This window comes from Pararge aegeria, chromosome 3 (assembly GCF_905163445.1).
Source record: "Pararge aegeria chromosome 3, ilParAegt1.1, whole genome shotgun sequence".
Lineage (NCBI taxonomy): Eukaryota > Metazoa > Arthropoda > Insecta > Lepidoptera > Nymphalidae > Pararge > Pararge aegeria.
The window spans coordinates 14,436,661-14,458,989 of record NC_053182.1 but is presented as its reverse complement, the minus strand read 5'-3'; the positions used below and the strand labels follow the sequence as shown (position 1 = coordinate 14,458,989).

At 36.8% G+C, this 22,329-nt stretch overlaps 2 protein-coding genes across 3 annotated transcripts in view; one reads left to right on the top strand and one right to left on the bottom strand.

Moving 5' to 3' along the window:
• LOC120635737 (zinc finger protein 91-like) overlaps positions 1-7,808 on the bottom strand; it is a 55,750-nt gene extending 47,942 nt beyond the window's left edge. The window contains exon 1 of one of the 2 annotated variants that reach the window (XM_039906879.1): positions 7,671-7,808. The gene's annotated coding sequence lies outside the window, so the exon portion shown is untranslated. The remainder of the gene's footprint in view (positions 1-7,670) is intronic. The other variant, XM_039906869.1, reaches the window with a different exon arrangement.
• Positions 7,809-13,006: 5,198 nt separating this feature from the next.
• Positions 13,007-20,422, top strand: LOC120637098. Its single transcript, XM_039908736.1, has 5 exons — positions 13,007-13,343; positions 15,164-15,364; positions 17,332-17,496; positions 18,917-19,028; positions 19,891-20,422. Exons 1-5 carry the CDS (start codon positions 13,203-13,205, stop codon positions 20,295-20,297), a joined length of 1,026 nt encoding a protein of 341 aa, XP_039764670.1. The 5' UTR covers positions 13,007-13,202; the 3' UTR covers positions 20,298-20,422.
• Positions 20,423-22,329: the final 1,907 nt, after the last annotated feature.

Below are 22,329 nucleotides of genomic sequence, written 5' to 3'. Positions count from 1 at the left end.
TTTATATATAAGCTATTATTATGATTAGTTTTTCATGAGGGTCCGTTTATAGATTTCATAATGTGGACAACGTCGACGCACATCCTGTAACTGTTAAGTTGAGAACAATTCGACCGAAGAAGCGCTATGGATCTTTCACATCTATACTTTTAATAAAACTGTAACTGAAAGATTTCTGTACATTCAATATATTTTGTTAATTTTGACGCGGGGATGCTTTATAATCGATACCGAGTCCAAAACAGATTTTTATTAAATTTTTGTCTGTCGGTCGGTCTGTCTGTCTGTCTGTCTGTCTATCTATCTATCCGTTCAGTATTTATCACTCAAACTACTGAACGGATTTAAATAAAATTTAAGACAAAAAGTCTCCTATATGTTATAGGAGACTTTTTATCCCGATAAACAATAAGTTTCCTCCGGGAAATGGGAAGAAAATTTTTATCAATTTTACTTCATATCTCCGTTAAATTATTAATAATATATATAAAAGCCATTATTATGATTAGCAGCATAAAGTGTTTTTCATGAGGGTCCGTTTATGGATTTCATAAAGTGGACAACGTCGACGCTATAACTGTAAAATTGAGCACAATTTCACCCAAGAAGCACTATGGATCTTTTCACATTTATAATACAGTACAAATAGCAAATGTGAGATACAATTTATTCGTAATTGGCTACATTTTCAGTTTCGCATATCACAGATATACTTTTGCATCAGTGCGTGCTTGATGCTTGTACTTGCATGTTAATGTTGAAGAAGGCTTTTTTACCTCCTTCCACCTTCCCTTGAGAAACAAAGCAAATTGGTAATTTCACGTTCGTGTCTCCGCGTGCTTGCGTCAAAGTAAAGTTAACCGTCCCTTGCTGCACGCTACTACATAAACGTACCAGAAATAACCAATTCGAAGAAGTAACTAGCACGACATTTGACAAGTGTGATGCTGAACTTATCAGCTCTTCTATTTTTTTTTTTTTGAAGTATTTATTTATTTACTAGGGAAATAATAATTACAAACTAAAATTAATATTTACAATAAATATAAGCCGTCTAACTGTTCACTTATGGGCATGGTACCCAAAATGCTGGTGCTATTGCCCGTTTGAATTGACTTAGCCGTTGGGCTAAATAAGCGCCAGCTCTTAGGTCACCAGACCAATTTTTGGGACACGATGTTAATAAAATTTTGCTACTACTTGCATTTATGACTAAGTGTATGTAAAGTTTTGACTTTAGAGCATGCGACTTGCTCTCATTTAATGCTCTGTTATTCTTTGAATTGGATTGCTTGGAATTTCATTGAGGTTTATTCGCGAAAGAGCCAAAGTAGCTGGCGTTGCCTTCAGGAACAGAACGCTAGAGTAACAGTTTACCGCAGTTTAAGGTCATCGAAAGATCTGCATCGTCTGGAGTTCACGTCTCGCCCAACGGATAATAGGATGCCCTCCAACTGAGTTGGCGACGATTCCGGAAAGTTAATGGTATCGATTGGATATGAAAGGCCGGAAAAAGAAGCTCGAGAGGTATATGTCTAACAGATAATGTACATTGACTGATGATGACAAAGCAACCAAACAACTAGATTTTTGGCATAGTCAGTTAAAAGAACGGGGAGTAGCATCCCAGGAAAACAAACCGGTCCCATTGAATTCGTAAAAAACCCTAATAAACGCGGGCTCCAGCCAGTAGTAGAATATAGATAAATAGATAAATAAGCACCAACTTCTGTGTCAAATGATGGGTTTGATGTTAGTAAAATAAAAAAAGTATATCAGCTACCTATCTTAGTCAGGACCATAATTTTGTTTCATCAGTTTACGTCATATTACTTATCTGATAATTTGATGATATCGCAGACCACTTTTTTTGAATGTCTCATGTATTATGAATAAAATTGTCTGCGTTGTATTAGTTACAGTAATTTGATGTAGGTAATATTATTATTACGTCACGTCTAATCATATTAACATTTCGATTTCGATTGATAATTCCCAAACTTGAAAGTTGTAAATCTTTTTTTTTAAATTTACATTTCTTATTTTTCAAGATTCCTTTCACAATAAGAAAGCTTTTTTATCCAGAATTAATTAAGGCTTTTAGTACATTTCTGTAAAAATAAGCCTGAAATAAAAGTATTTCTAAGCAAACAAACATAATGAAAAATTCAAATTAAAATACTTATGAGAGGAGACAAGCTCGCATGGCAAGCTTAACATTTCCTTACGATACTTAGGACCCGTAAACGCGAGTAAAGGCAACTAGTACTTTATAAAAGTCATTTTTTCACAGATTTTTTAGGTTCGTGTACCCTAAGGGTGCAAACGGTATTACTAAGCCTTTGCTGTTTGATAGTTTGCATCGTTGTGGTCAATGGGTGACCTCTATGGTGCAGCATTATGGCACTAAGTAACTGCTAAGGATTACTGCGAAGCTGATGAAAAGGGTGTTCTATCTTAATAATTTTAACACTATGTAGTATGTAGTGTTTCATATTGAACTTCGGTACGGAAACCTTTGTGTGCAAAACCAAATCTCACTTGTTATTTCGAATATAACTTGTCATCAAATAATTCGAACACAATGGGGCAACAACCTTATATATTAGTAGATATACTATACTACCTAGTTAATACTAGGTAGTGTAGAATATTTACACATTTTAATAAACGTGCTGAATTTTAAAAGCACAAATGATAGTAAAATTTTTCTGTTTTAGCCAGTATTTGTGCCACGTACTATATGTACTCAGCTGATGAGAATTATATTACATAGATAACACACGAAGCTACTATAAAAAGAGGCAATATTTTTGAAAAGCACAGAACCAAAAACAACTCCATAAAGGGGGCCAAGGATCCGTGAACCTGACATCGCAATCTTTCTGTGCGAAGTCATTTAAGACGCTACAGCGTACTGTAGTTACGAACCGGCTTTTACCAGATGCTTTTGTGTGAATACTGCCGAGGTAGACGACAATTATTTACGTAATCTTGCTCGCGTTGTGTCCTTGCTCGGGTTTTCGGCACTCTTCCGGAAGGAAAAAAATATCCTTGGTAATTCGAACCGCAGTTTTACGCCATATATGTCTACTTACGCAAAATACCTTACAGATAACCTATCCTTTCTAAATGTTTTGTGAATATGCTCGTTCAGGGTGAACAAAATTATAAATCCAAAACCGAAAGCCGACGATTTGCAGTGTTATTTTTAAATTGCTTAGCAACAAAATAGATCTTGAGAAAATTTTGCTTCGATATAGTTTAGCTTAATTTTAAGGCGGGTAAATTAAATGTTAAATAAAGAAAAATCAATGTAGAATCAATTAAGAAATATCAAAGGCTATTTACTTGTTTTCAATGTTCTTTGTTTCTCTGAGACAAAATATCCCAAAAACTTTTTGCGCGGGCCGGACGGTCCGAATTTTCATGGACAGGGGGGTAGCGTACACAACCACAATTATATCTAAGGCTGGGTTTTAGACGAAAATTTTAATTTTTTTGTTACAAAGCAATGCCAAGGTCGCTTCACTTTTATCTTACTTAACCGGCGACTTCCATTATTGTATAATTACTTAAACAAGTGTTATAAGTACGGGAACGCGATGCAGTATCTTTGTAGCGCCATCTAGTTTGGTAATGTGGAGGCCGCCATATATTCATAAGTCATAATTTCCCTTTTAAACTTCATTAATCTGCTACCTTTTTCAGCATAACTATTTTCCACCAGCCGAGTGGTCGTCATTTAGAAGATGGCGAATTTCACTCATTCAATATTTTGCACGGTCATAACAGGACCTTATCCTTAGTTAGTAACCGTCAGAACAGTAACTAAATAAGGGGGCTGCGCTTTGGTAATAAATTACTTGATTACTTTGACTACGCCTTATGGTTGAATCATGAAAAGTAGTTCTTTATAGGATGAAGATCGTAATCGATTACGTACTTTATATGCTACGCTCCGTATGTTGTTTATACGTTACCGCAAGTACGTTTTATTAAATATTAGTTAAACGTTAACGCAATCACGTTTTATTATATATTAGACATTATACCTACTTAAAATTCGTTGTTTTGTGAGTTATCTTATCATTATACATGAGTGTAGATTTCTTAATAATTCCCATGCCATCGAGAGAATCGACCATCACACGTATAACTAACAAGTTCATATAAAAAACATGTTTTCGACCAAATATTTGCAACAATAGTATAATACCATCGATCACTAAATAATACCCACCTAGATAATTGCATTGTTTTAAAATATTTTATAGGGACGCGAAATAGATATTGATATCGATATAGGATCGTCGTCGTATATTTTAGCATACTCTAAAATGTTTTTCTGCTTACGTTACGTACTTTATATGCTACGCTCCGTATGTTGTTTAAAACAAAGCACGTGTGCGAATACTGAGCCACACAATTTATAAGGTGTGTCAGGGGCGTACCTCGGAATGGCATTGGCGTAAGAACGAGAGCTCGTCTACGGCCTGTGTGGATATAAAACACTGTCTAGATTATTTTGGTCTTTTTTTTTTGACAATCTCTCGTAAACTGCATCACTTATCTACCAGATAATGTGATAGAGAGCTCTTTGGGGATGTGGGAGTTATATTAATCCCCTCATCTGTATCAGCCTAGCCATGGCCGAAGCCATTAGACGGGACCAGTAAATAGATAGTAAGAATCCTTTGTTTTTTTCACTACACTTTAGCCCCTGAATGCTATCTCAATTCTCACCGTGATATATGATGAGGAAGTCTAAGATGGCAGCGGGCTAATATGTTTGGTGTACATGTGGCATTTATAATAAACACAACACTCCTAATTCGTTTCTCAGCTGCATAGTACCGGAACGCTAAACCGCTTGGTCCAAGTTGTTTGCGTGTTATTTAGACGGCCGATTGGCGCAGTTTGCAGCGACCCTGCTGTCTGAGTCCAAGGCCGTGGGTTCGATTCCTAAAACTGGAAAATGTTGGTGGGATATGTTTTTCAGTGTCTGGGTGTTTATATGTATATTATAAGTATTTATGTATATTATTCATTAAAATATTCATCAGTCATCTCAGTAGCCATAACACAAGCTACGCTTACTTTGGGGCAATGTGCGTTGACGTAGCGTATAAATTTTTTATTTATTTAGGGCCGCGGCCTCCCAACAGAAAAACAACTGTTTATGGTATATATGGGGAGGTTCTACGTTCTACTGTGCTATATATTTCTTTTAAAATCAATTATGGTTTAAAAGGCTATACCACTTACTAACTACTGCTCTATTCTACTATATTACAGTATTCTATACTACTACTATACTATTGGGGATGTCCACTATCACAAATCCTTAAATTGAATAACCATGGTACTACAATGTACAGTGCGTTGTACTCTCATATTTTAGGCATCACCTTAAAGATGCTCTGAAATAAGCTCACTACGAATGCTCCGCATAAAATAATATTAAGTATACCGAATTGATCAGTCAGCTAAAATGGACTTTCCTCACTGAAGTCAGCACAAACTGTTTCTCGTTGGTTGCTTAGTGCGGTTCACGAGGACCTGCTTTCGACTCCCAGGTCGTGCCGATTAGTGGTTATCTTAAACCTCATGGACTAATCCTGTGCCTTGTAGAACACCTTGAAACGTTGGTCCCAGTTGTTAGTACTACCTACGCATTGAAACAGCATGGTGGGTCTAGGCTCTAACACTCATTTATGAGATAGAGGAGGCCTCAGTAACGAGGCGTCAGTACCTAAGCTAATGATGATGTTAAGTCGTATAAAACATTGCAATATATTTTTATACCAGTTCACGACCCACGCTTCTGGTACGGTTTTACACAAGAAAGGTTTTACCGAAATGTTATGGTCAATGCCGATCGGTATTAAAAATACTATATTATTATACACATCAAATGGAGATCCGTAAATAAATGTTAATTACAGAAATAGACTTAAATCATTTTTTTTAAATTTCAAAGTTGAATTTTTAGGCTATTGATTTTCGTGTAATTATTGCTGCTTTACTTGTGATCGATTTTTGTGCAAAATTTGTTAGCTCAATCTTACTTCAAAAACAAAGGTGGGCGACATTATTTCTGTTATCACCATCTCATATTGTTGCTTAAAAGTTAAAACTACTTAAGTAAAAGCAACCAAGTAAACCCTAGATGAACTTTATACGACATACGAATTTAGTAGGTAGGTTAGGTAGGCATAATCCCGGAAATGTAAAACGTATTGTTGCTCAGGCAAGCCCGTTGGCAAAAGCAATTTAGCGATAAATACCACTTTGTCCCATCTCTCTATAACATCGCACAGTTTACGGGGAATTTATTTTTCCACGGCCTCCGTCTAAAAGCAGCGGATTTAGCAAATCCTAGTTGTGAGACCGGGTCGACTACTCTTGCGGACCTACAGGGAACACCACCCCGCCTCACCCACCCCTAATTTTCACTCTTTTGGCCGACGGGGATCTCAATCCTACCCCGACCCGAAACACTCTTAACGCCCCAACACGGTCAGGCAGTTCTGCCCCTAATGTGCTGGAGAGTTGGTTCGAGTTTAGCGTAAATTGAATATAACGAGGCCGAGAGCTGTTCAACGAAACGTCGTCGAGGGTACGCTATATACCACAGTGATGGCAAGCGACTTCGGGACGTAAAACTAGGACTATAAGAGCGAGGATTGCGCGCGTGTCGATGTATAACATCACACACGCACAACTCTGTGCTGGCGAAGACAACACCGGACGGACGAGCGTCGATCCCTTGATAAATCTACACGCACTGTTAGAAAACTATTCAACACGAACCTATTTGAGCAATACCAATGACGCAAAAAGGATTGGTAGTCTGTAATGTAGGTAATGCAAGATGTTTTTGCAGTCACGTGGCGTTAAAGTATACGACAATGCGACAAACAACAACTGTAAGAATACTCAACAGTTAACAAGCTTATATGGGTAAGTCACGTTTCCACTTACCACTCGACTAATCATACGACTGCGTTGACGACGGTTTTTCTGTAAGTAGGTAGGTACTAGTTAGGTATGGTTTGTGAAAATTACTTATCAATGCACCTACTGTGGTATTATAATGCCAATACAAATAAAAATAATTTAACAAATATTATGTAGGTAGGTACTCAGTCCTATATGTATATCCGCGCCATGCCTGCTGCAAGTCGTTATTTTCAATTTGCAACGTAATCCAACAACGTTTTTCAACAGTTGCCCGGTATATGTAGATATCAACCTATATTACGATTACGATCGTATGAGATACGAATGAGTACATTGATATCTCATACCTATAGTAAATAGGAACGACGCAAGAGCAGAGCAAAGACAGCAGAGACCGAGGTCGGGCGCTAACAGTCGTTACGACCCTATGGCTCTAGTGATAAGGCGCACATCGCCTCGCGCGACCACTGACCTCACCGCACCGCGCCGACAAATAATAAATATGTAACACTGATAAAGTCACAGAAGCGTTGACCGGCAAGAGAATCTCATTTGGCAAATACCTATCTGTCGTTTTGAGGATGAACTGTGAACATCGTTTCGAACGGCTATTTCTGGTGACAGCCGATGGGGTGCCGGCCAGCGGCTGTCTTGGAGAGTTCGTTTTTTGCGCGGAGTAATGGGAAGGTCGCGTGCGTACATACCTGCGTGCTAGCTGCGGTGGCGGCTGCGCTGCTCGAACAACAGTCTTGTGTGGTGGCGCGCGTCGGACTGGCGAGGCGTGAGACGCGAGGGCGGCGGACAGCAGTGACTAGCGAGCGTCGCCGCGGCAGCAGCCACCGCCCGCGCCCCGCACCGCTTGCTGCATTCCGTGCGTGCGCTGCGGCCGTCGGGAGAGCAGCCGCTGACATCAGCACACCAGCGGCGTCTAGGGCTGCCAACTGCTACACCACTTCCCCAACCTCGCCGTATCCAAACGAACAACATCGAAGTACATAAGGTACCGACTCCGACGTTAACGAAGTTTTTTCTATAGTTATCCATAAACTTGATAGTTATTTTTTCCTGTGAGCGCTGTGGTTCGAATTGGTAGGTTCCGGGTTCACGGCATTTTCGGATTTGGTAATTGAATTAATTTCTGAATTATGTCTTGACTGGGTGGCTTGAGGCGTGATAAGTTACAACACTACCGTAAGTGCTGCTAAGCGATTTAGCGTTCTGGTACGATGTCGCGTAGAAACCGATTATTGTTGACGTGAGTTTAATATAACTGCCACATCTCTAAAAGGTTAGCCCGTTACCATCTTAGACTGCATCATCAGTGGGTGAGCTTGCAGTTAAGGGCTAGCTTATAGGGAAATTGACCTATTGATTAATAAACCTGAATAATAAATTTTATTTTGGCTTCATAGACTGGGTCGTCAAAAACCCACGCGAACGCTGTAAGAGTCGAAGACAAGTAAATGGCAAAAAATTTTTTTGCCATTTACTTGTTGGCATATTATTATTGTAATTTTTTTGTAGTCGCTTCGATGCATTAAGACTCTGACTTGTCTTGCCTCGACCAAACATGTATAAGACCAATAACGATCACTATGATACAATTTGCTATCACTTTTAAGTTGACACCATAGTTAGGTGTAGGTACGTTGAAACCATAGACTTTTAATTACTAAGGTTTTAAGTCAGTGATTTTAGGAGGCTTATGATCCCATTATGCAGTATTATCTAAAATTACATTATGTTTGGCGGCCTGCTAATAAAAATTATAATTCTAAAATCAAACGTCAACAATATTAAAATAATACTGCTTCAAGCGATGGTAGTAACTAAGTGCCCTAAGCGAACATTTATTTTTTTCATACAAGTTAGCCCCAGACTGCAACCTCAACTGGTGATAAGTGATGATGTGCCCGCTAAGATGGTAGCGGGCAAACCTGTTAGGGGGTATGGCAGTTATATTTAACCTACCCCTAATCGGTTTCTACGCGACGTCGTACCGGAACGCTAAATCGCTAATCGGCACGTCTTTGTCGGCAGGAAGGGAATTAGCCACGGCTGAAGCCTCGCACCAGACCAGACCAGAGATAATTCAGAAATTCTTAATTTCCAAAGTCCCTGCCGGGAATCGAACCCGAGATCTCCACCTTAAAACCACAACACTCACCGCTTTGACATGTGATCACACAATTCTTATTGTAATAAAATTGTTCTGTCCAAGCTTACATTACTGGGGTTAACCCTGGTAGAGCTGGGAAATGGCATCCCTAATTGTGCCTACTACGTGCAAAGCTACCTCTAGGTATGTGCTATGTAGATACGTCAACCTACCATCTCAGTACGGACGTAGGTAACGTTGTCACCTTTACATGACCCCCGCAATCGACGCGTTCCAAACAGCTTTGCTCTCTATATCGGAAAATTATAAAATGTTGCTAATAAAAAGATAGACGGGTACCTACCTCTACCTGTGATAATATTTAACTCAGAATAAATAGTAGCTTCCTATTTAATTTTTTTGCACTTTATCATCATCGTAATTGGCACAGTCTTCATCTGAGTCTCGAGACAGAGGAATAGGCTGAGATACTACGCTACTACTAGGCTATACTACTAGGCTGACGGCCGATTGGCGCAGTGGGCAGCGACCCTGCTTTCTGAGCCAAGGCCGTGGGTTCGATTCCCACTACTGGACACTGTTTGTGTGATGAACATGAATGTTTTTCAGTGTCTGGCTGGGTCTGGGTTATAAGTATTTACGTATATTAATTATTCATATAATTATTCATCAGCTATCTTAGTACCCATAATACAAGCTACGCTTACTTTGGGGCTAGATGTGTGTATTGTCGTAGTATATTTATTTATTTATTATTTATACGCTGCTACAACGAGAAGTGGTGGGCTAAAGTCACATCCTGCACGACTATTATGTCATCGGGATCTATTTAAATTATTATTGGCTCGTGCCGGTGCAGAATACAGTAGGCTTAGTACAAGATTTGCTCCCTCACAATGGAGGAGTCGTTTTTGCCAATCAAACTATATACCGTCAAAGTAAAATAAGCCTAATGTCATTCGTTTTACAGTCGCACATTCTATACCTTTGATTTTTACTTTTCAAACGCTCTGCCAAGAGCCCTAGCTGAAGAATTGTAGGCAAATTTAAGCTTTAATGCAAAACGAATAATATTCATTTTACTCTAATGTTCAAGTATTTCGATACCCGAAAAAGACTCCTCGGTTGCGAGCAGGAAAATCTTGTACTGAACCTACAGGTGTCACTATCTCATTTCTTCTCGCAGGTGCCGTACCGGTACGAGGAGACTAACGGGGTATAACGAAGAACGGGCAGAATCGCCCTTTGTGCAACTACTACCATCTAATGCAATCACCAATCCGGCTGCCCAGCGTGGTGTTTATGGGCCAACCGTCCGGTTGGGAGAGCCCTTTATTCCAACAGTCAACAGTTTCAATATAACATGATCTCCATGGCAAGGAGAACAGGTAAAGGTTAAACCGAACCTCTAAATTGAACACCCATCCAGGTCATAAAATTTGCATAACCAACGCCATCGATTGATTTGCGCCGTCAATACGAGCCCACGACAAGTCTATTTTCGCTAAGTATACTTCATTCACAATTCTCTCTTATGTAAATTGCAGCACTTTTTACGACTGAAATGTGCTCGAGCGTGCTTTAGCAGTTTGCCATTCGATCTGCAGTCAGAACCTAATGAAAATAAAATCGTATAAAAATTTGAAGACAAACATACAGTAAAGAATAAAATTTAGGTATGTTATCAAATATCATTTTAGAGGATTTAAATTATCATCCTAAAAATAAATTATAATAACGAAAAGTTCTAGATCATGCTCTCGCACTTTGTCACTCAGTCCGCGGTATAGAAGAAATTAAAAATAATATTTAAACACCTAATTATTTTTGATTACTTTGCGAGCAACATTTAAAATTTTACATTAACCGAAACGATAAAAATGTAATTTTATTATAAAACAATAATTTTATATTTCGTCATATTTTTTTATAGTACCAAGTACTTATTCATGAAGATTGTGAATTGCCATACTTATTTTGTCGTTAATTTATCTCTTTAGAAGACTCGAGTTTACATTTTCTAGGTACCTATAAATAATGAAGTTATGTTTAATATAACTTCATTATTTTGCTAATAGAACTTCACCAAGAACCTCAAAAACAACGCGACTCAAGAGCCCTGAAGGTTTTGAATAGGTTTAAGTAAATAGTTTCATAAACTGTTCGATAGATGTCACTAGGAACACACTTTAGTGTGCACTGTGGCTTCATGTAATGCTTCAGTATATACCCAACTTTAACAGAAGCGCCATCTAACATATAAAGTCGAAAAAGTGGTGACCATTTTGTAGAATACTTATGCATAGCTTTAGCAATGTTCCTTTATTTTCCTGTATGGTCAGCACTGACGGCTGACCTTGAAATGTCTTAGAAGATGAGTTCTTCCTTCTCATCTTGCATCGTACTAATTATGCCGTTCATTCGACGTGCATCGCTCTAGTTCCGCAAAGTCCATACAATTTGCTGACTTCTGTTGTCTAATAGTGCGATAAATTACAAGTGTACTTAGATAAATAATAATAGTAGGGTGACAAATAAGTTCCAAAATAGCTCCTGCCCAAAATCGAACCCGGACTTGAAGCTTAAAAGCTCAACGCTGCGCCATGGAGGTCGTCAAAATAATACCGGTGAAGTTGCATCAGAATAGATATCTAAACATCGTCTCGAGGCGGGTTTTTAAAAAACGCTAGTGTTTATGGGTTAGGTACGCGACACAGAAAAATAAGAGCAAATGTGCGAGATAAAATAATGCAGAAAATGCCAGACGTTCGATACGATGTCCCGCGCCGCCGCGCCGGACGTGCTGAATTGAAAACAAAAATAAATGTTACCTACTTTTATACTAACTTGAGGCATTAGGAATAAATAATAATTAATATTAATATTGTGAGTAGAGTAAATGGGGAGAAACTAAAACTTAAGTCGGTAGGTGCTAGTTTTCCTGCGCCTACATTTTTCGTAAAATTCTGATCAAGGTAAGATTAAAGACGTGAGCGGTGTCACTCATGGGAGTCCGGTCCTTATATCCGTGTCATTTTTTTGTGGTGGTGGGGAACTATAAAGTTCCTAAGTAGCAACTAGCAACACCCACGCAAGGGTAGTAATATGGTAACCTCAAGGGTAGTAATAAGAGTCTTCTGATAATGCTCTGAACATTATCAGAAGACTCTTCGGCAGGAACTTTGATGGCAATTGTCAGTTTCCATGACTTGCGAATTGCGATGATTAAATCGCCGGCGTAATAGGACAATCAACAATTAACCTATCTACCTAATGATTTTCTCTCACATAAAATAAAAGTGGAATGTAAATATTGACGATATTTTGATAATCTCGTCAAACGTATTCTTATTGAAGTTGTATGATACGCAGCACTTGAGCAAAGAAGACTCGCAAAGTGAATTTACAGACTTTAATTTTGATGACGAAAGAAACTGAATGTTTTTATGTGTATCTCGAAAATAATAATGTAAGTTCAGAACTCTCATACCTACTGCCTATCCAAAATTATGTTCGGTTACATGTGAGTTGAATTTTAAGTCGGTACCCAGCTTGGTATTTTAGATATGGAGTTGCAAGAGTGCCATCTAGTAAGAATACTGGGAAACAATAGGCATTCAAGGTCTATATTGTAGGTACCAATACGTTGGAACGTCTGACATCCCTACGCAGCGTTCTCAAGTAGTATTGCTTTTCCTAGAACTTTTTGATATTTAGCGATCTTAGTTAATGTAAAAAATAAGTAAGGAAGGAATTGTAAGGAAACAATGTAACCAATCACTTGCGCGTCCAGTTAAGTTGAATTGACAATGACATCGTCCATCCGCAATCGTTTCTGAACAGCTAAACCAGATTTGCTCGAAACTTAGGCGCGAAACTTGAATTAGTTTGACATGTAGTTACCTACTTTTGGTTAATGCAGGTACATTGTAGGAACTATTGCAATATTGAATATTTTGTTGCTGGACTTACTTAAGGTAGTTTTATTAAAGTACCTGAAGTTCAGTTAGTTCTTACAAATCAGTTAATTTGGGCAGAAGATTATTTTTTAGCTCGGTTATACGATAGACTTGAATTGAATAATAGAGGGATTGGCTTGCCTCTGCTAGTTGTAAAAATGAATATCACAGTAACCACATTTACAAATCCGTTTTCCTTTTTTTGCATTACCGATTATTCCAAGGAGCATCCCGATTTGTATAAAAGTGATGATGAAGTTGGTCAAATATCGAGAATCACAGAATTTAATCATGGTCAAGTAAGTTTTTATTCAAGTAATAAAATTATAATTCCGACAGACATAAACACCGAATATTAAATAAACGAAATAGAATAGAATCCTACAAACAGTTTCTCTACCTTTTGTTTTTTTACAACTTATTGGAACCTTATAAAAGTTCTATAATTCAAGTAGGTAGTCTACAACCATTCACAGACAACACTTTTTTTATACTTCTTATTGACATTCAGATATTATTTATGAATTTGGAATTGAAAATACATATTCATTGGTCCCTCTATTGTATTTAGTAACTTTTCAGACATTTGCTAACCGGTGGCCTTTTAAAATCTCATTAAAAAAATTATACACTATTTTGTTTTCCTTATCCTAAGGTTGCCTGGAAGAGATCGCTACAAAGCGATAAGGCCGCCTTTTGTATATTTCTTCTGTCTGTGTTTTTTTTATTCTTTTATTTATTTTTGTGTGCAAATAAAGAGTATAAATAAAATAAAATAAATAAATAAATATACGAATACAAAACCTGTCTTCAAATTTGCTATTTATTACATTTTTAATGGGATTAGGAAGTTTCAGTTGTGCTTGTTACCACCCTACTCACAAAGATGTGCTGCAAAGTTATTGAGTACTACAATCCAATGTTTTGTAGAACCCAACTAGTGTCATGGGTTTAAATTAAATGCCATATCTTTAGCATGCTACTATCTCAGACTGCATCATCACTAATCACCAGCCCAGCTAGCTTGGGCAGGAGACAATTATATCCCCGTGGAACGGATATTAATTTATCTTCTCACACAGCTTTATCAACTCTCAGAGCACTGGCGCACAATTGGAAATAATATCCTAATAATATATGTTTATTATTAAACGGGGGTAAACTTCTCCTATTCCATGTTCCAGTGATAATTATATCCCTTGTCAGGGGATATAATTGGGTGATATAATTTTTATCTCCCGGCTATGCTAGCCCTGCTGGTGAGGTTACGGTCAAAGGATAACTTGTAGTTGATTTAAAGAAAAAAATAGTCCACCATTTTCATAATGCAGATTCTACTGAGAAGAAGACGCTTAAAACCTTGTTGGCTGTTCGCTTATAAATCGACTTTTACTAAAATAAAAATCTTATGAAAATATATATTCTTTTTTATCTGCAAATAAAAGTTGATGCAAATTCTAACAATTTTAGATATTATTTTTTGAATTTATCATCATCATCATCACCAGGCACTAATATGATCAACTGCTAGTCACTAGATATAGTAGTTGGACTACTATATCTACATGGTACCATGGTGTGGGTCAGAAAAACCCACTCCTTATATTCATACTTGTTACTTACATATTTGTTTGTCACCTGTATGTTTAACCAGTGCTTCAATCTTTATAGATTGCATGCTGCACAGTTAATACAATTTTTGCAACGTTTAATGTAGAGATTATTGCATTTTTTGAGAACATTGATTAATATACAGCAGCTAGTACTTAATAACTTTTTTAACTTTTTGCTCAATATCAAACATTATAAATGTGAAAGTGTATCTCCTTGTTTTTTTGTAACTTTTGATCAGCTCAACTACTTCACCAATACTTTTTGTTCTGGGTAAATAATTTCCTACAGGATTCATGATAAATATAATGCAATTATTGAGGAGAGGACCCGTAAATATATGCAGATGCAGACACAGGCACAGTTACTTATAGATACACAAAATATTCTAGGTTGCAGAAAAACGATCTCTTTGGCACACCTAAAAGCCAAAAAAGCAAAAAAAGAAGAAGAAGAAAAAGATCTCTAAATTATTCCTTATATAATCTAGACCAGTGTTTCTTTTCAGTATGTTGCAGTTATGTGGAAGAATAAATGGGTGCGTGGTATTGTGACCATGGAGTCTCAGATATTAATATGGTTATTAGACTATGGAATATTCCTGAGGCCAAATGAAACTATTTTTTGCATAGACCTGCCATTTGACTTTAAGAAACTGCCAACCAAAGTGTTTGAGGCCAGTATTCAAGGAGTCTTACCTACTGACAAAGTGAGCATATCATTTATTTTATATTTTTTAAAAATAGAGGAATAATAATCATAAATTAATTTCATGTTACAGTTACACAGTAAATAAAAACAATACATGTTAGAAAAAAAACAGTAAACAGAAGGTAATGTGTATCAAAAAAAAACCAACTTTAATAAACTGCTTTAGTGCAAGACTGAGAAATCTATACAGCTACAATCTGCCTGATTTTAGCCTTGTTTTCTGACTGGAAAAGGGCCTTGCAGCTATTAAGCTGCAACTCAGTCTTGCACTAAAGTAGTTTATTGAAATTGTTTTTTTTATACACATTAACCCTACCAATTTTACCAAATTTTGTATTGTTTTATTTACGGTGTAACTGTTAAATGAAATAAATTTATGACTATTATTGCTAGTCTTAAAGAGGATTCAACATTTTACACCATGCTGCCCATGTAAGGATGGCGGAACTCCACAACATGGTGTACATACCTACACTGTTTCCTTCACTTTTAAGTTTTAAAAAAGTGAAAAATATACGGATACAAAGAAAACACTTCATATTGTTATTATTTAATTTCATAACAAAATACATATGCTAAAAAGCAATGAGAACATTGTTTGAATTGTTATAATTTTATAAAAGGTTACAAAAAATAGAGTAATTGTAGTACATTCTTGTGGCCTGCAATTTGCCTATAGATAAGTTTTTTCCGAGTTCGTTAAGTTATATACCCATAGAACTAAGTAAGCAGACATACACTTTAATGTAAATGTTAAATGCATGAGTTTGGTCTTTGTAGGTGGGGTAATATTTTTATGCAGTATAGGTACATATATAAAAAAAATTATATTGAATATATAATTTTTTTTATTTAAAAATAATTTATTATTAATATTGAACTATAATAATAATGCATTAGTTAATCAATCGTTAGTACATAACTATAACCTAAAATAAACTATTTAAAAACTAAATAAAATCTAAAACGTTCTCGAAACCACCGCAGCGAGGCACAGTTCCTAAGATGCTGGCAACATTGCCCCTCTGGATGGCCAAACTAATTCGTTGGCCAAGGTAACTGCCCGCTCTAGGATCACCGGTAGACTCGATAACCCTTTTCGATAATTCTTTGAAAAGGGCTCTTGCCTCCGGACCCCACGGTCCCAAAGTCTCTACTCCAAAAGGCACAAAAATGAAGCTGCTATCCAGGTTTTCATATTTACGCCTCTTGGCCTGCTCGGCACTGGAAGCAGCCGCACCTACCATTGACGAAGTGGCCTGGATGTGTGATGCAGCTAGGGTATCAACACAAGTTGCATCCCGCAGAAGTGACCTTCCAAGCATTATAATTATTCCAAATATTGAATATATTATTTTTTTCATTTAAAAATTATTTTTTAATTTTTAAAAAATAATATTGAATATATTATTTTTTTTATTTATTTCACAATCATCATAATAATTATATCAACCCATTACCTGCCCATTACAGGGCATGGGTGTCCCTACCACAGTGAGAAGAGTTAAGGCCGTATTCCACAACGCTGGCCCAGTGCGGATTGGTGGACTTCACACTCCTTTGAAAACATTATGGAGAACTCTCAGGCATGCAGGTTTCTTCACAATGTTTTCCTTCACCGTTGAAGCAAGTGATATTTTAATTACTTAAAACGCACATAACTTGGAAAAGTTGGAGATGTGTGCTGGTACCTATTCGAACTCGGCCCCCCGATGTCCTAACCACATGGCTGTAACCGCTTCATTATTATACCACAATATTGAGCAGCAAAGTGTTCTGTGGCCGAGGAACGATTCAGTCCAATTTTGGAATTATGTAATTTAGATTGCAGATTCAGCTCGCCGAACCGGTGGTAGAGTCACTAATAACAGACATACTTGACGTTTCAAAAGTGCTTATAACGTAGGACTTTGAAATAAATGAATTATGAATTTGAATTTACAAAACATGTTTTGGTTGTTCAAGGTACTACGTTGGTCAATGGAAACTACAAACGAAGTCCAATTTAAAAATGATTTAACTTCAATTTGGACTCCTGGTGCTATAGAGAGAGCAAACACTCTCCTAGAACAATCTGAGAAAACATACTTCAATCCAATCGCAGTTTTATCAACACCACAAAACGATGTGGTAAAGTACCACCTGTACTATTGTACTTGCCGTACTAACATTATAAACAAGCTGAAGTGTTTTATGGTTTTTTAATTTAATATGTTTCATATTTGATATGCTTATTCTTGAGGAAGGATGCGATGCGGTGGGTTGGGTTTTAATGTCATGAAACAGATCATGTTAAATACAAATCATCTAGTAACAATACAAAAATTAAAGTAAAAACTTATGTTCAAACATCAAATTTATAACGTGATATGCGCATATACGGAACAGACTGTATATAGCATTTTATTTGCTTACTTGCAAGCTTGTTTAAGTTACAAAATACCCTACCAACAATATTCTTTCTCGCATGATTACTGTTGTCACGGTTTATTTTAGTATTTAGTACCTAATCTGTTACTTAAGAGGAATGTGCAGTACCCTGACAAGTCGACTAAGCTTGAGGTTGCGAAGAACCCATAAAATATTTTATGTTATGTAATACATTAAATAGTTTGTATGTAACTTGTCAGAAGTTGTATGTGTACAAATCCTCCGGGAACTGGAAGTCCTGTATAACAAGTCAGTCCTGTGCCTAATTTTCTCAAGATAGGTTAGACAGGTATGCCTGAACAGAATTAAGAATATACAGAATCCGGGTACGCGACTAATATTGAAGCATTAAAACAAGTCCACTTTAGTAGTTTTTTTCGAACAGGCTGTTAGTAACATTATTCATTTAGCAGGTTTGACGACCTCCCTGGCGCAAAGGTGAGCGCTGTGAATTTAAATAGGAGGTCCCGGGTTCGATTCTTGGCAGGGGCAATATTGGATGTTATAATTTCTGAATTTTCTCTGGTCTGGTCTGGTGGGAGGCTTTGGCCGTGGCTAGTTAGTAGTCACCACCCTACCGACAAATTCGTGCCGCTAAGCGATTTAGTGTTCCGGTGCTATGTCGCGTAGGGTATGACTACCAAACTCCCTAACAGGTTAGCCCGCTACCATCTTAGACTGCATCATCACTTACCACCAGTTGAGATTGCAGTCAAGGGCTCAAAATTGTAATTATTGTGCCTTTAATGTTCTAAACGTTTACCATAAAATGAGGAAAATGGGAACATTTTGTGATTTAGCAATTTCCATTGTGCGAAGTGAGTCGTGCTCGGGGCTTCTCTGATTTTGGACACAATGCACGCCTGCAGTTATAATGGATGAATGAGTATTCTGTATGATCTTAATTCTGTGGCCGTAGGCAAAGGTTATTTTTTATTTTATTTTAAACATCCTGTGGGAACGGTCCCCGGTACTTATTTAGGAAGCTATCACTGCGCTAAAATGTCTTCAAGATCGATGAAGCAGTGGAGTCCAACATAAATAACAAATACAGAAGCAGACACAGTCCATTTTATTATATTTTATTAATAGGAAATTATATAATTTACTTTTATTGCAGGTCCTTGGTGATTTATTTCTGAAATTGCCTTCTAAAGGTATTGTCAATATTAAAGATGAACTCAAAAAGTGGCCTGTGTTTCTGGAACAAAACATGAAAGCTTATGTACAAAGTAAGTGATAAAACAATGAATATTAATTATTTATAGCAGATATTATCACGGCACCGGGATAAACATAATGAGGCTGTTGCATCCAAAATCCGGAGTGTAGCGGGGAGTTTAGGGGCGCCCAATACGCAGACAGGATTACCGCTGCGTGGAATTCTACTTAGTACTTTTCAGACCTCGCAAGATCATAATAAAATTTTTTGCACATTGATTGTAACAATTTCCCTAGTATTATTGCTGCTGTAATCACTCAAAATTTTAATTTTATATTTAATAAATATCAAATTTCAATAAACACCACAATATATCGTTTCGGATAAAGTTGTGGGAAGCGGATTTTTTCAAATATTCTATACTCTATGGGTCGCCTGTCATCGGCTCGTGAAAGGGACGCTGCTATTTGTTGAACTGAGGCACCAATATTAGAATAAACGAAGGAGATTGAACCTATCTGGCGATCCGCCGCTATTTTGATTATTTTTCGAAATCTTGTAATATAGTACCCTTAAGTGTCATGTTACCGAGATATTTGGAGGTAAAAATATACATGAGGACAACGACAAACAGTAAAAATATACTTATTTCGTCTCTATCGGCGTCAGATTGTATCTAAATAATCCGATATTTCGAATAATAATCAAAATGGCGGCGGGTCGCTATGCAAAAAGCTACATGTGTGCCAAATTTTATCAAGATCGGTTAAACAGTACCAAACAAACAAAATTATGATGTCAGAAATTAGAATTGATAAAGCGGTTTCTTGCGATTTTGTTTGCCTAATTGTAAATAAGGCGTGTTTTAGATTAATGAAAAACTAAAACACAATAGACACCAGATTTATTTTCAATTACTTTATATTTTACAGATTTACCTAAGTTTTACACTAGCCGCAGACGTCACCACTCGTGCTTACTAAAGCCGAATAATCAAAGCTTCAACATACCTACTATAACGTTTAAAACAACAATCCAAGAGTACACCGCGCTTATTGAAAATATGCGTACAATAGATACTATATTTTCCGAACCGGAATTCGTTGATGACTGTAGCACAGTTGTTGGCAAAGAGAAAAGAGATAAATGCGACTTCAAAATTATGCCGGCAGACATCGAAAAGTATGCGACACGATTTATTACTTTAAATGGAAAGCAGTACAATGTGCTCACAATATTGATAAATAAATCGCGCGATCTGAAAATGTGTGAGAAGTATAAGGACCACGATCTGAAATCAATCGGCAGGGGAATCTCTTACAGAAGTAAACTTTTTTAAACCCCATTCCCCTTGGTTATATACGTGACGTCACGTAACCGAATAACAGAAGCGGGTTAACCCCACTGGCAGTGGCGTGCATAGAGGGTATGCACAGGGTATGCAGATAATATAAAATGAAGAAAATCTTCAGTACGAGTTATAAATACTTAAGGGTAGGTTTTATATAACTCTTACAATGCCTATCCTTAAGTTTTTTTAGAACTCGTAAAGGAAATTTTCTTTATTTTATAACAGCTGCATACCCTGTGCGTACCTCTATGCACGCCACTGCCCACTGGGTACCCACTGGTAGGAGCTCGAATCCCAGCACGCACCACAAACTTTTCTCAGCTATGTGCGTTGTGAGCAATTAAAAAAATCACTTGCTTTAAGGGTGAAGGAAAATATCGTGAGGAAACCTGCATGCCTAAAGAGTTCTCCATAATGTTCCCAAAGGTGTGTGAATCCACCAATCCGCACTGGGTTAGCGTGGTGGACTACGGCTTTAACCCCTTCTCATTGTGAGAGGAGACCCGTAGTGGGCCGCTAATGGGTTGATATGATGAACGTAACAAAGTAGTTTATTACTAAGGGGGCATGGATCATATTAACAAACGTGGCATAACGTCACAATAGTTACGCAGTGATTTCCCACACTTCAACTGGCATCACCTTTCAAATGCCAGAGCTTGCCAAAACACGGCGTGATTACTCCAACGGTACGCAACGTTTATTACTAAGGGGGCATGGATCATATTAACAAACGTGGCATAACGTCACAATAGTTACGCAGTGATTTGCCACACTTCAACTGACATCACCTTTCAAATGACAGAGCTTGGCAAAACACTGCGTGATTACTCCAACGCTATACAACGTTTATTATTAAGGGGAGAGGGGTCATATAAATAAACATGGCATAACGTCAGAATAGTTCCGCAGTGTTTTGGCACACTTCAACTGACAGCACCTTTGACTGCCAGAGCGTGATAAAACACGGCGTAACTACTACAACGCTGCACAACGTTTATTACTAAGGCCCCATAAGGCACTTAGGTAATTTACAAAATGTAAAAAAAAATATAATATCTTTTGTTAAATTACTAACTGAATCCGGAAATTTTATATTACAAAAAGTTCTGAAAATGTATATTTTATCAGTAACTTATAGCTATGTATTTTTTCTACAAAGTATGTCGTAAGTATATTTAGGTACGTATTCAAATTATACGACAAGATGACAAAATTGTTTGGGTTTAGTTAATTGCCAAAACAAACAAAGGCAACTTACCCACCTATTTATATATTTTTTTCTCTTTGGCAATATGATTTTTGCGCAAAGCCGATTTTTGTTTTTTTTTTAAATCTAAACGGGCTACAAGAGTGTATGCCCCATTATATTTGTTAAAAATAAATTGGTTTTTTACATAAAGGGCGGAGCCTTTTTTTATTTATTTATGTTTATATTTAAAACGAATAAGTCGTTTTCGTTTTCACTGTTGTTTTTTTTGGAATTTATTACTTAAAATATATTTTTTTCTTTATTTTACACCGGATTAGATAGTTATTACAAATACCTTGTGGAATTGTTGTATAGGTACTGCAAATAAATACGAAAAGCTTTAGAAATCTTGTCATCTTAGTTCCTATAGTGGTATCATTATTTATTGATTAGGTTATGTTTTTCAATGAATAAGTGTTATATTTTCGTAACTTTTTGAACTAAATAAATTGTGCCCTGTTGTGTGTAAGAAGGCCCCGAAACTCAGAATGAATCCTGATTATAACCTTAAAAACGAATGTATCCTGTGGTATCACACAGGATATATTTCAATTCTTGTATATGTGTATATATATATCTATATACAATAATTGCTCGTTTAAAGATATAAGATAAGATAAGACATAAAAGTTGAATTTTCTTTACAGTTTAAGGTGCCTCAAAAACATTTAAGTTGTATTGTATTTATGACCTTTATACAAAAACTTTATTATAATTGTTAGTTATTTAATATGCTTCGTTAACTAATACTTATGTCAGCTGAATTTT

Coding starts and splice junctions, on each gene's coding strand:
- LOC120637098 (XM_039908736.1), top strand. CDS start 13,203: ATGAATATCACAGTAACCACATTTACAAATCCGTTTTCCTTTTTTTGC. Junction 13,344..15,163: donor CAGAATTTAATCATGGTCAA/GTAAGTTTTTAT, acceptor GTTTCTTTTCAG/TATGTTGCAGTTATGTGGAA. Junction 15,365..17,331: donor GAGTCTTACCTACTGACAAA/GTGAGCATATCA, acceptor TGGTTGTTCAAG/GTACTACGTTGGTCAATGGA.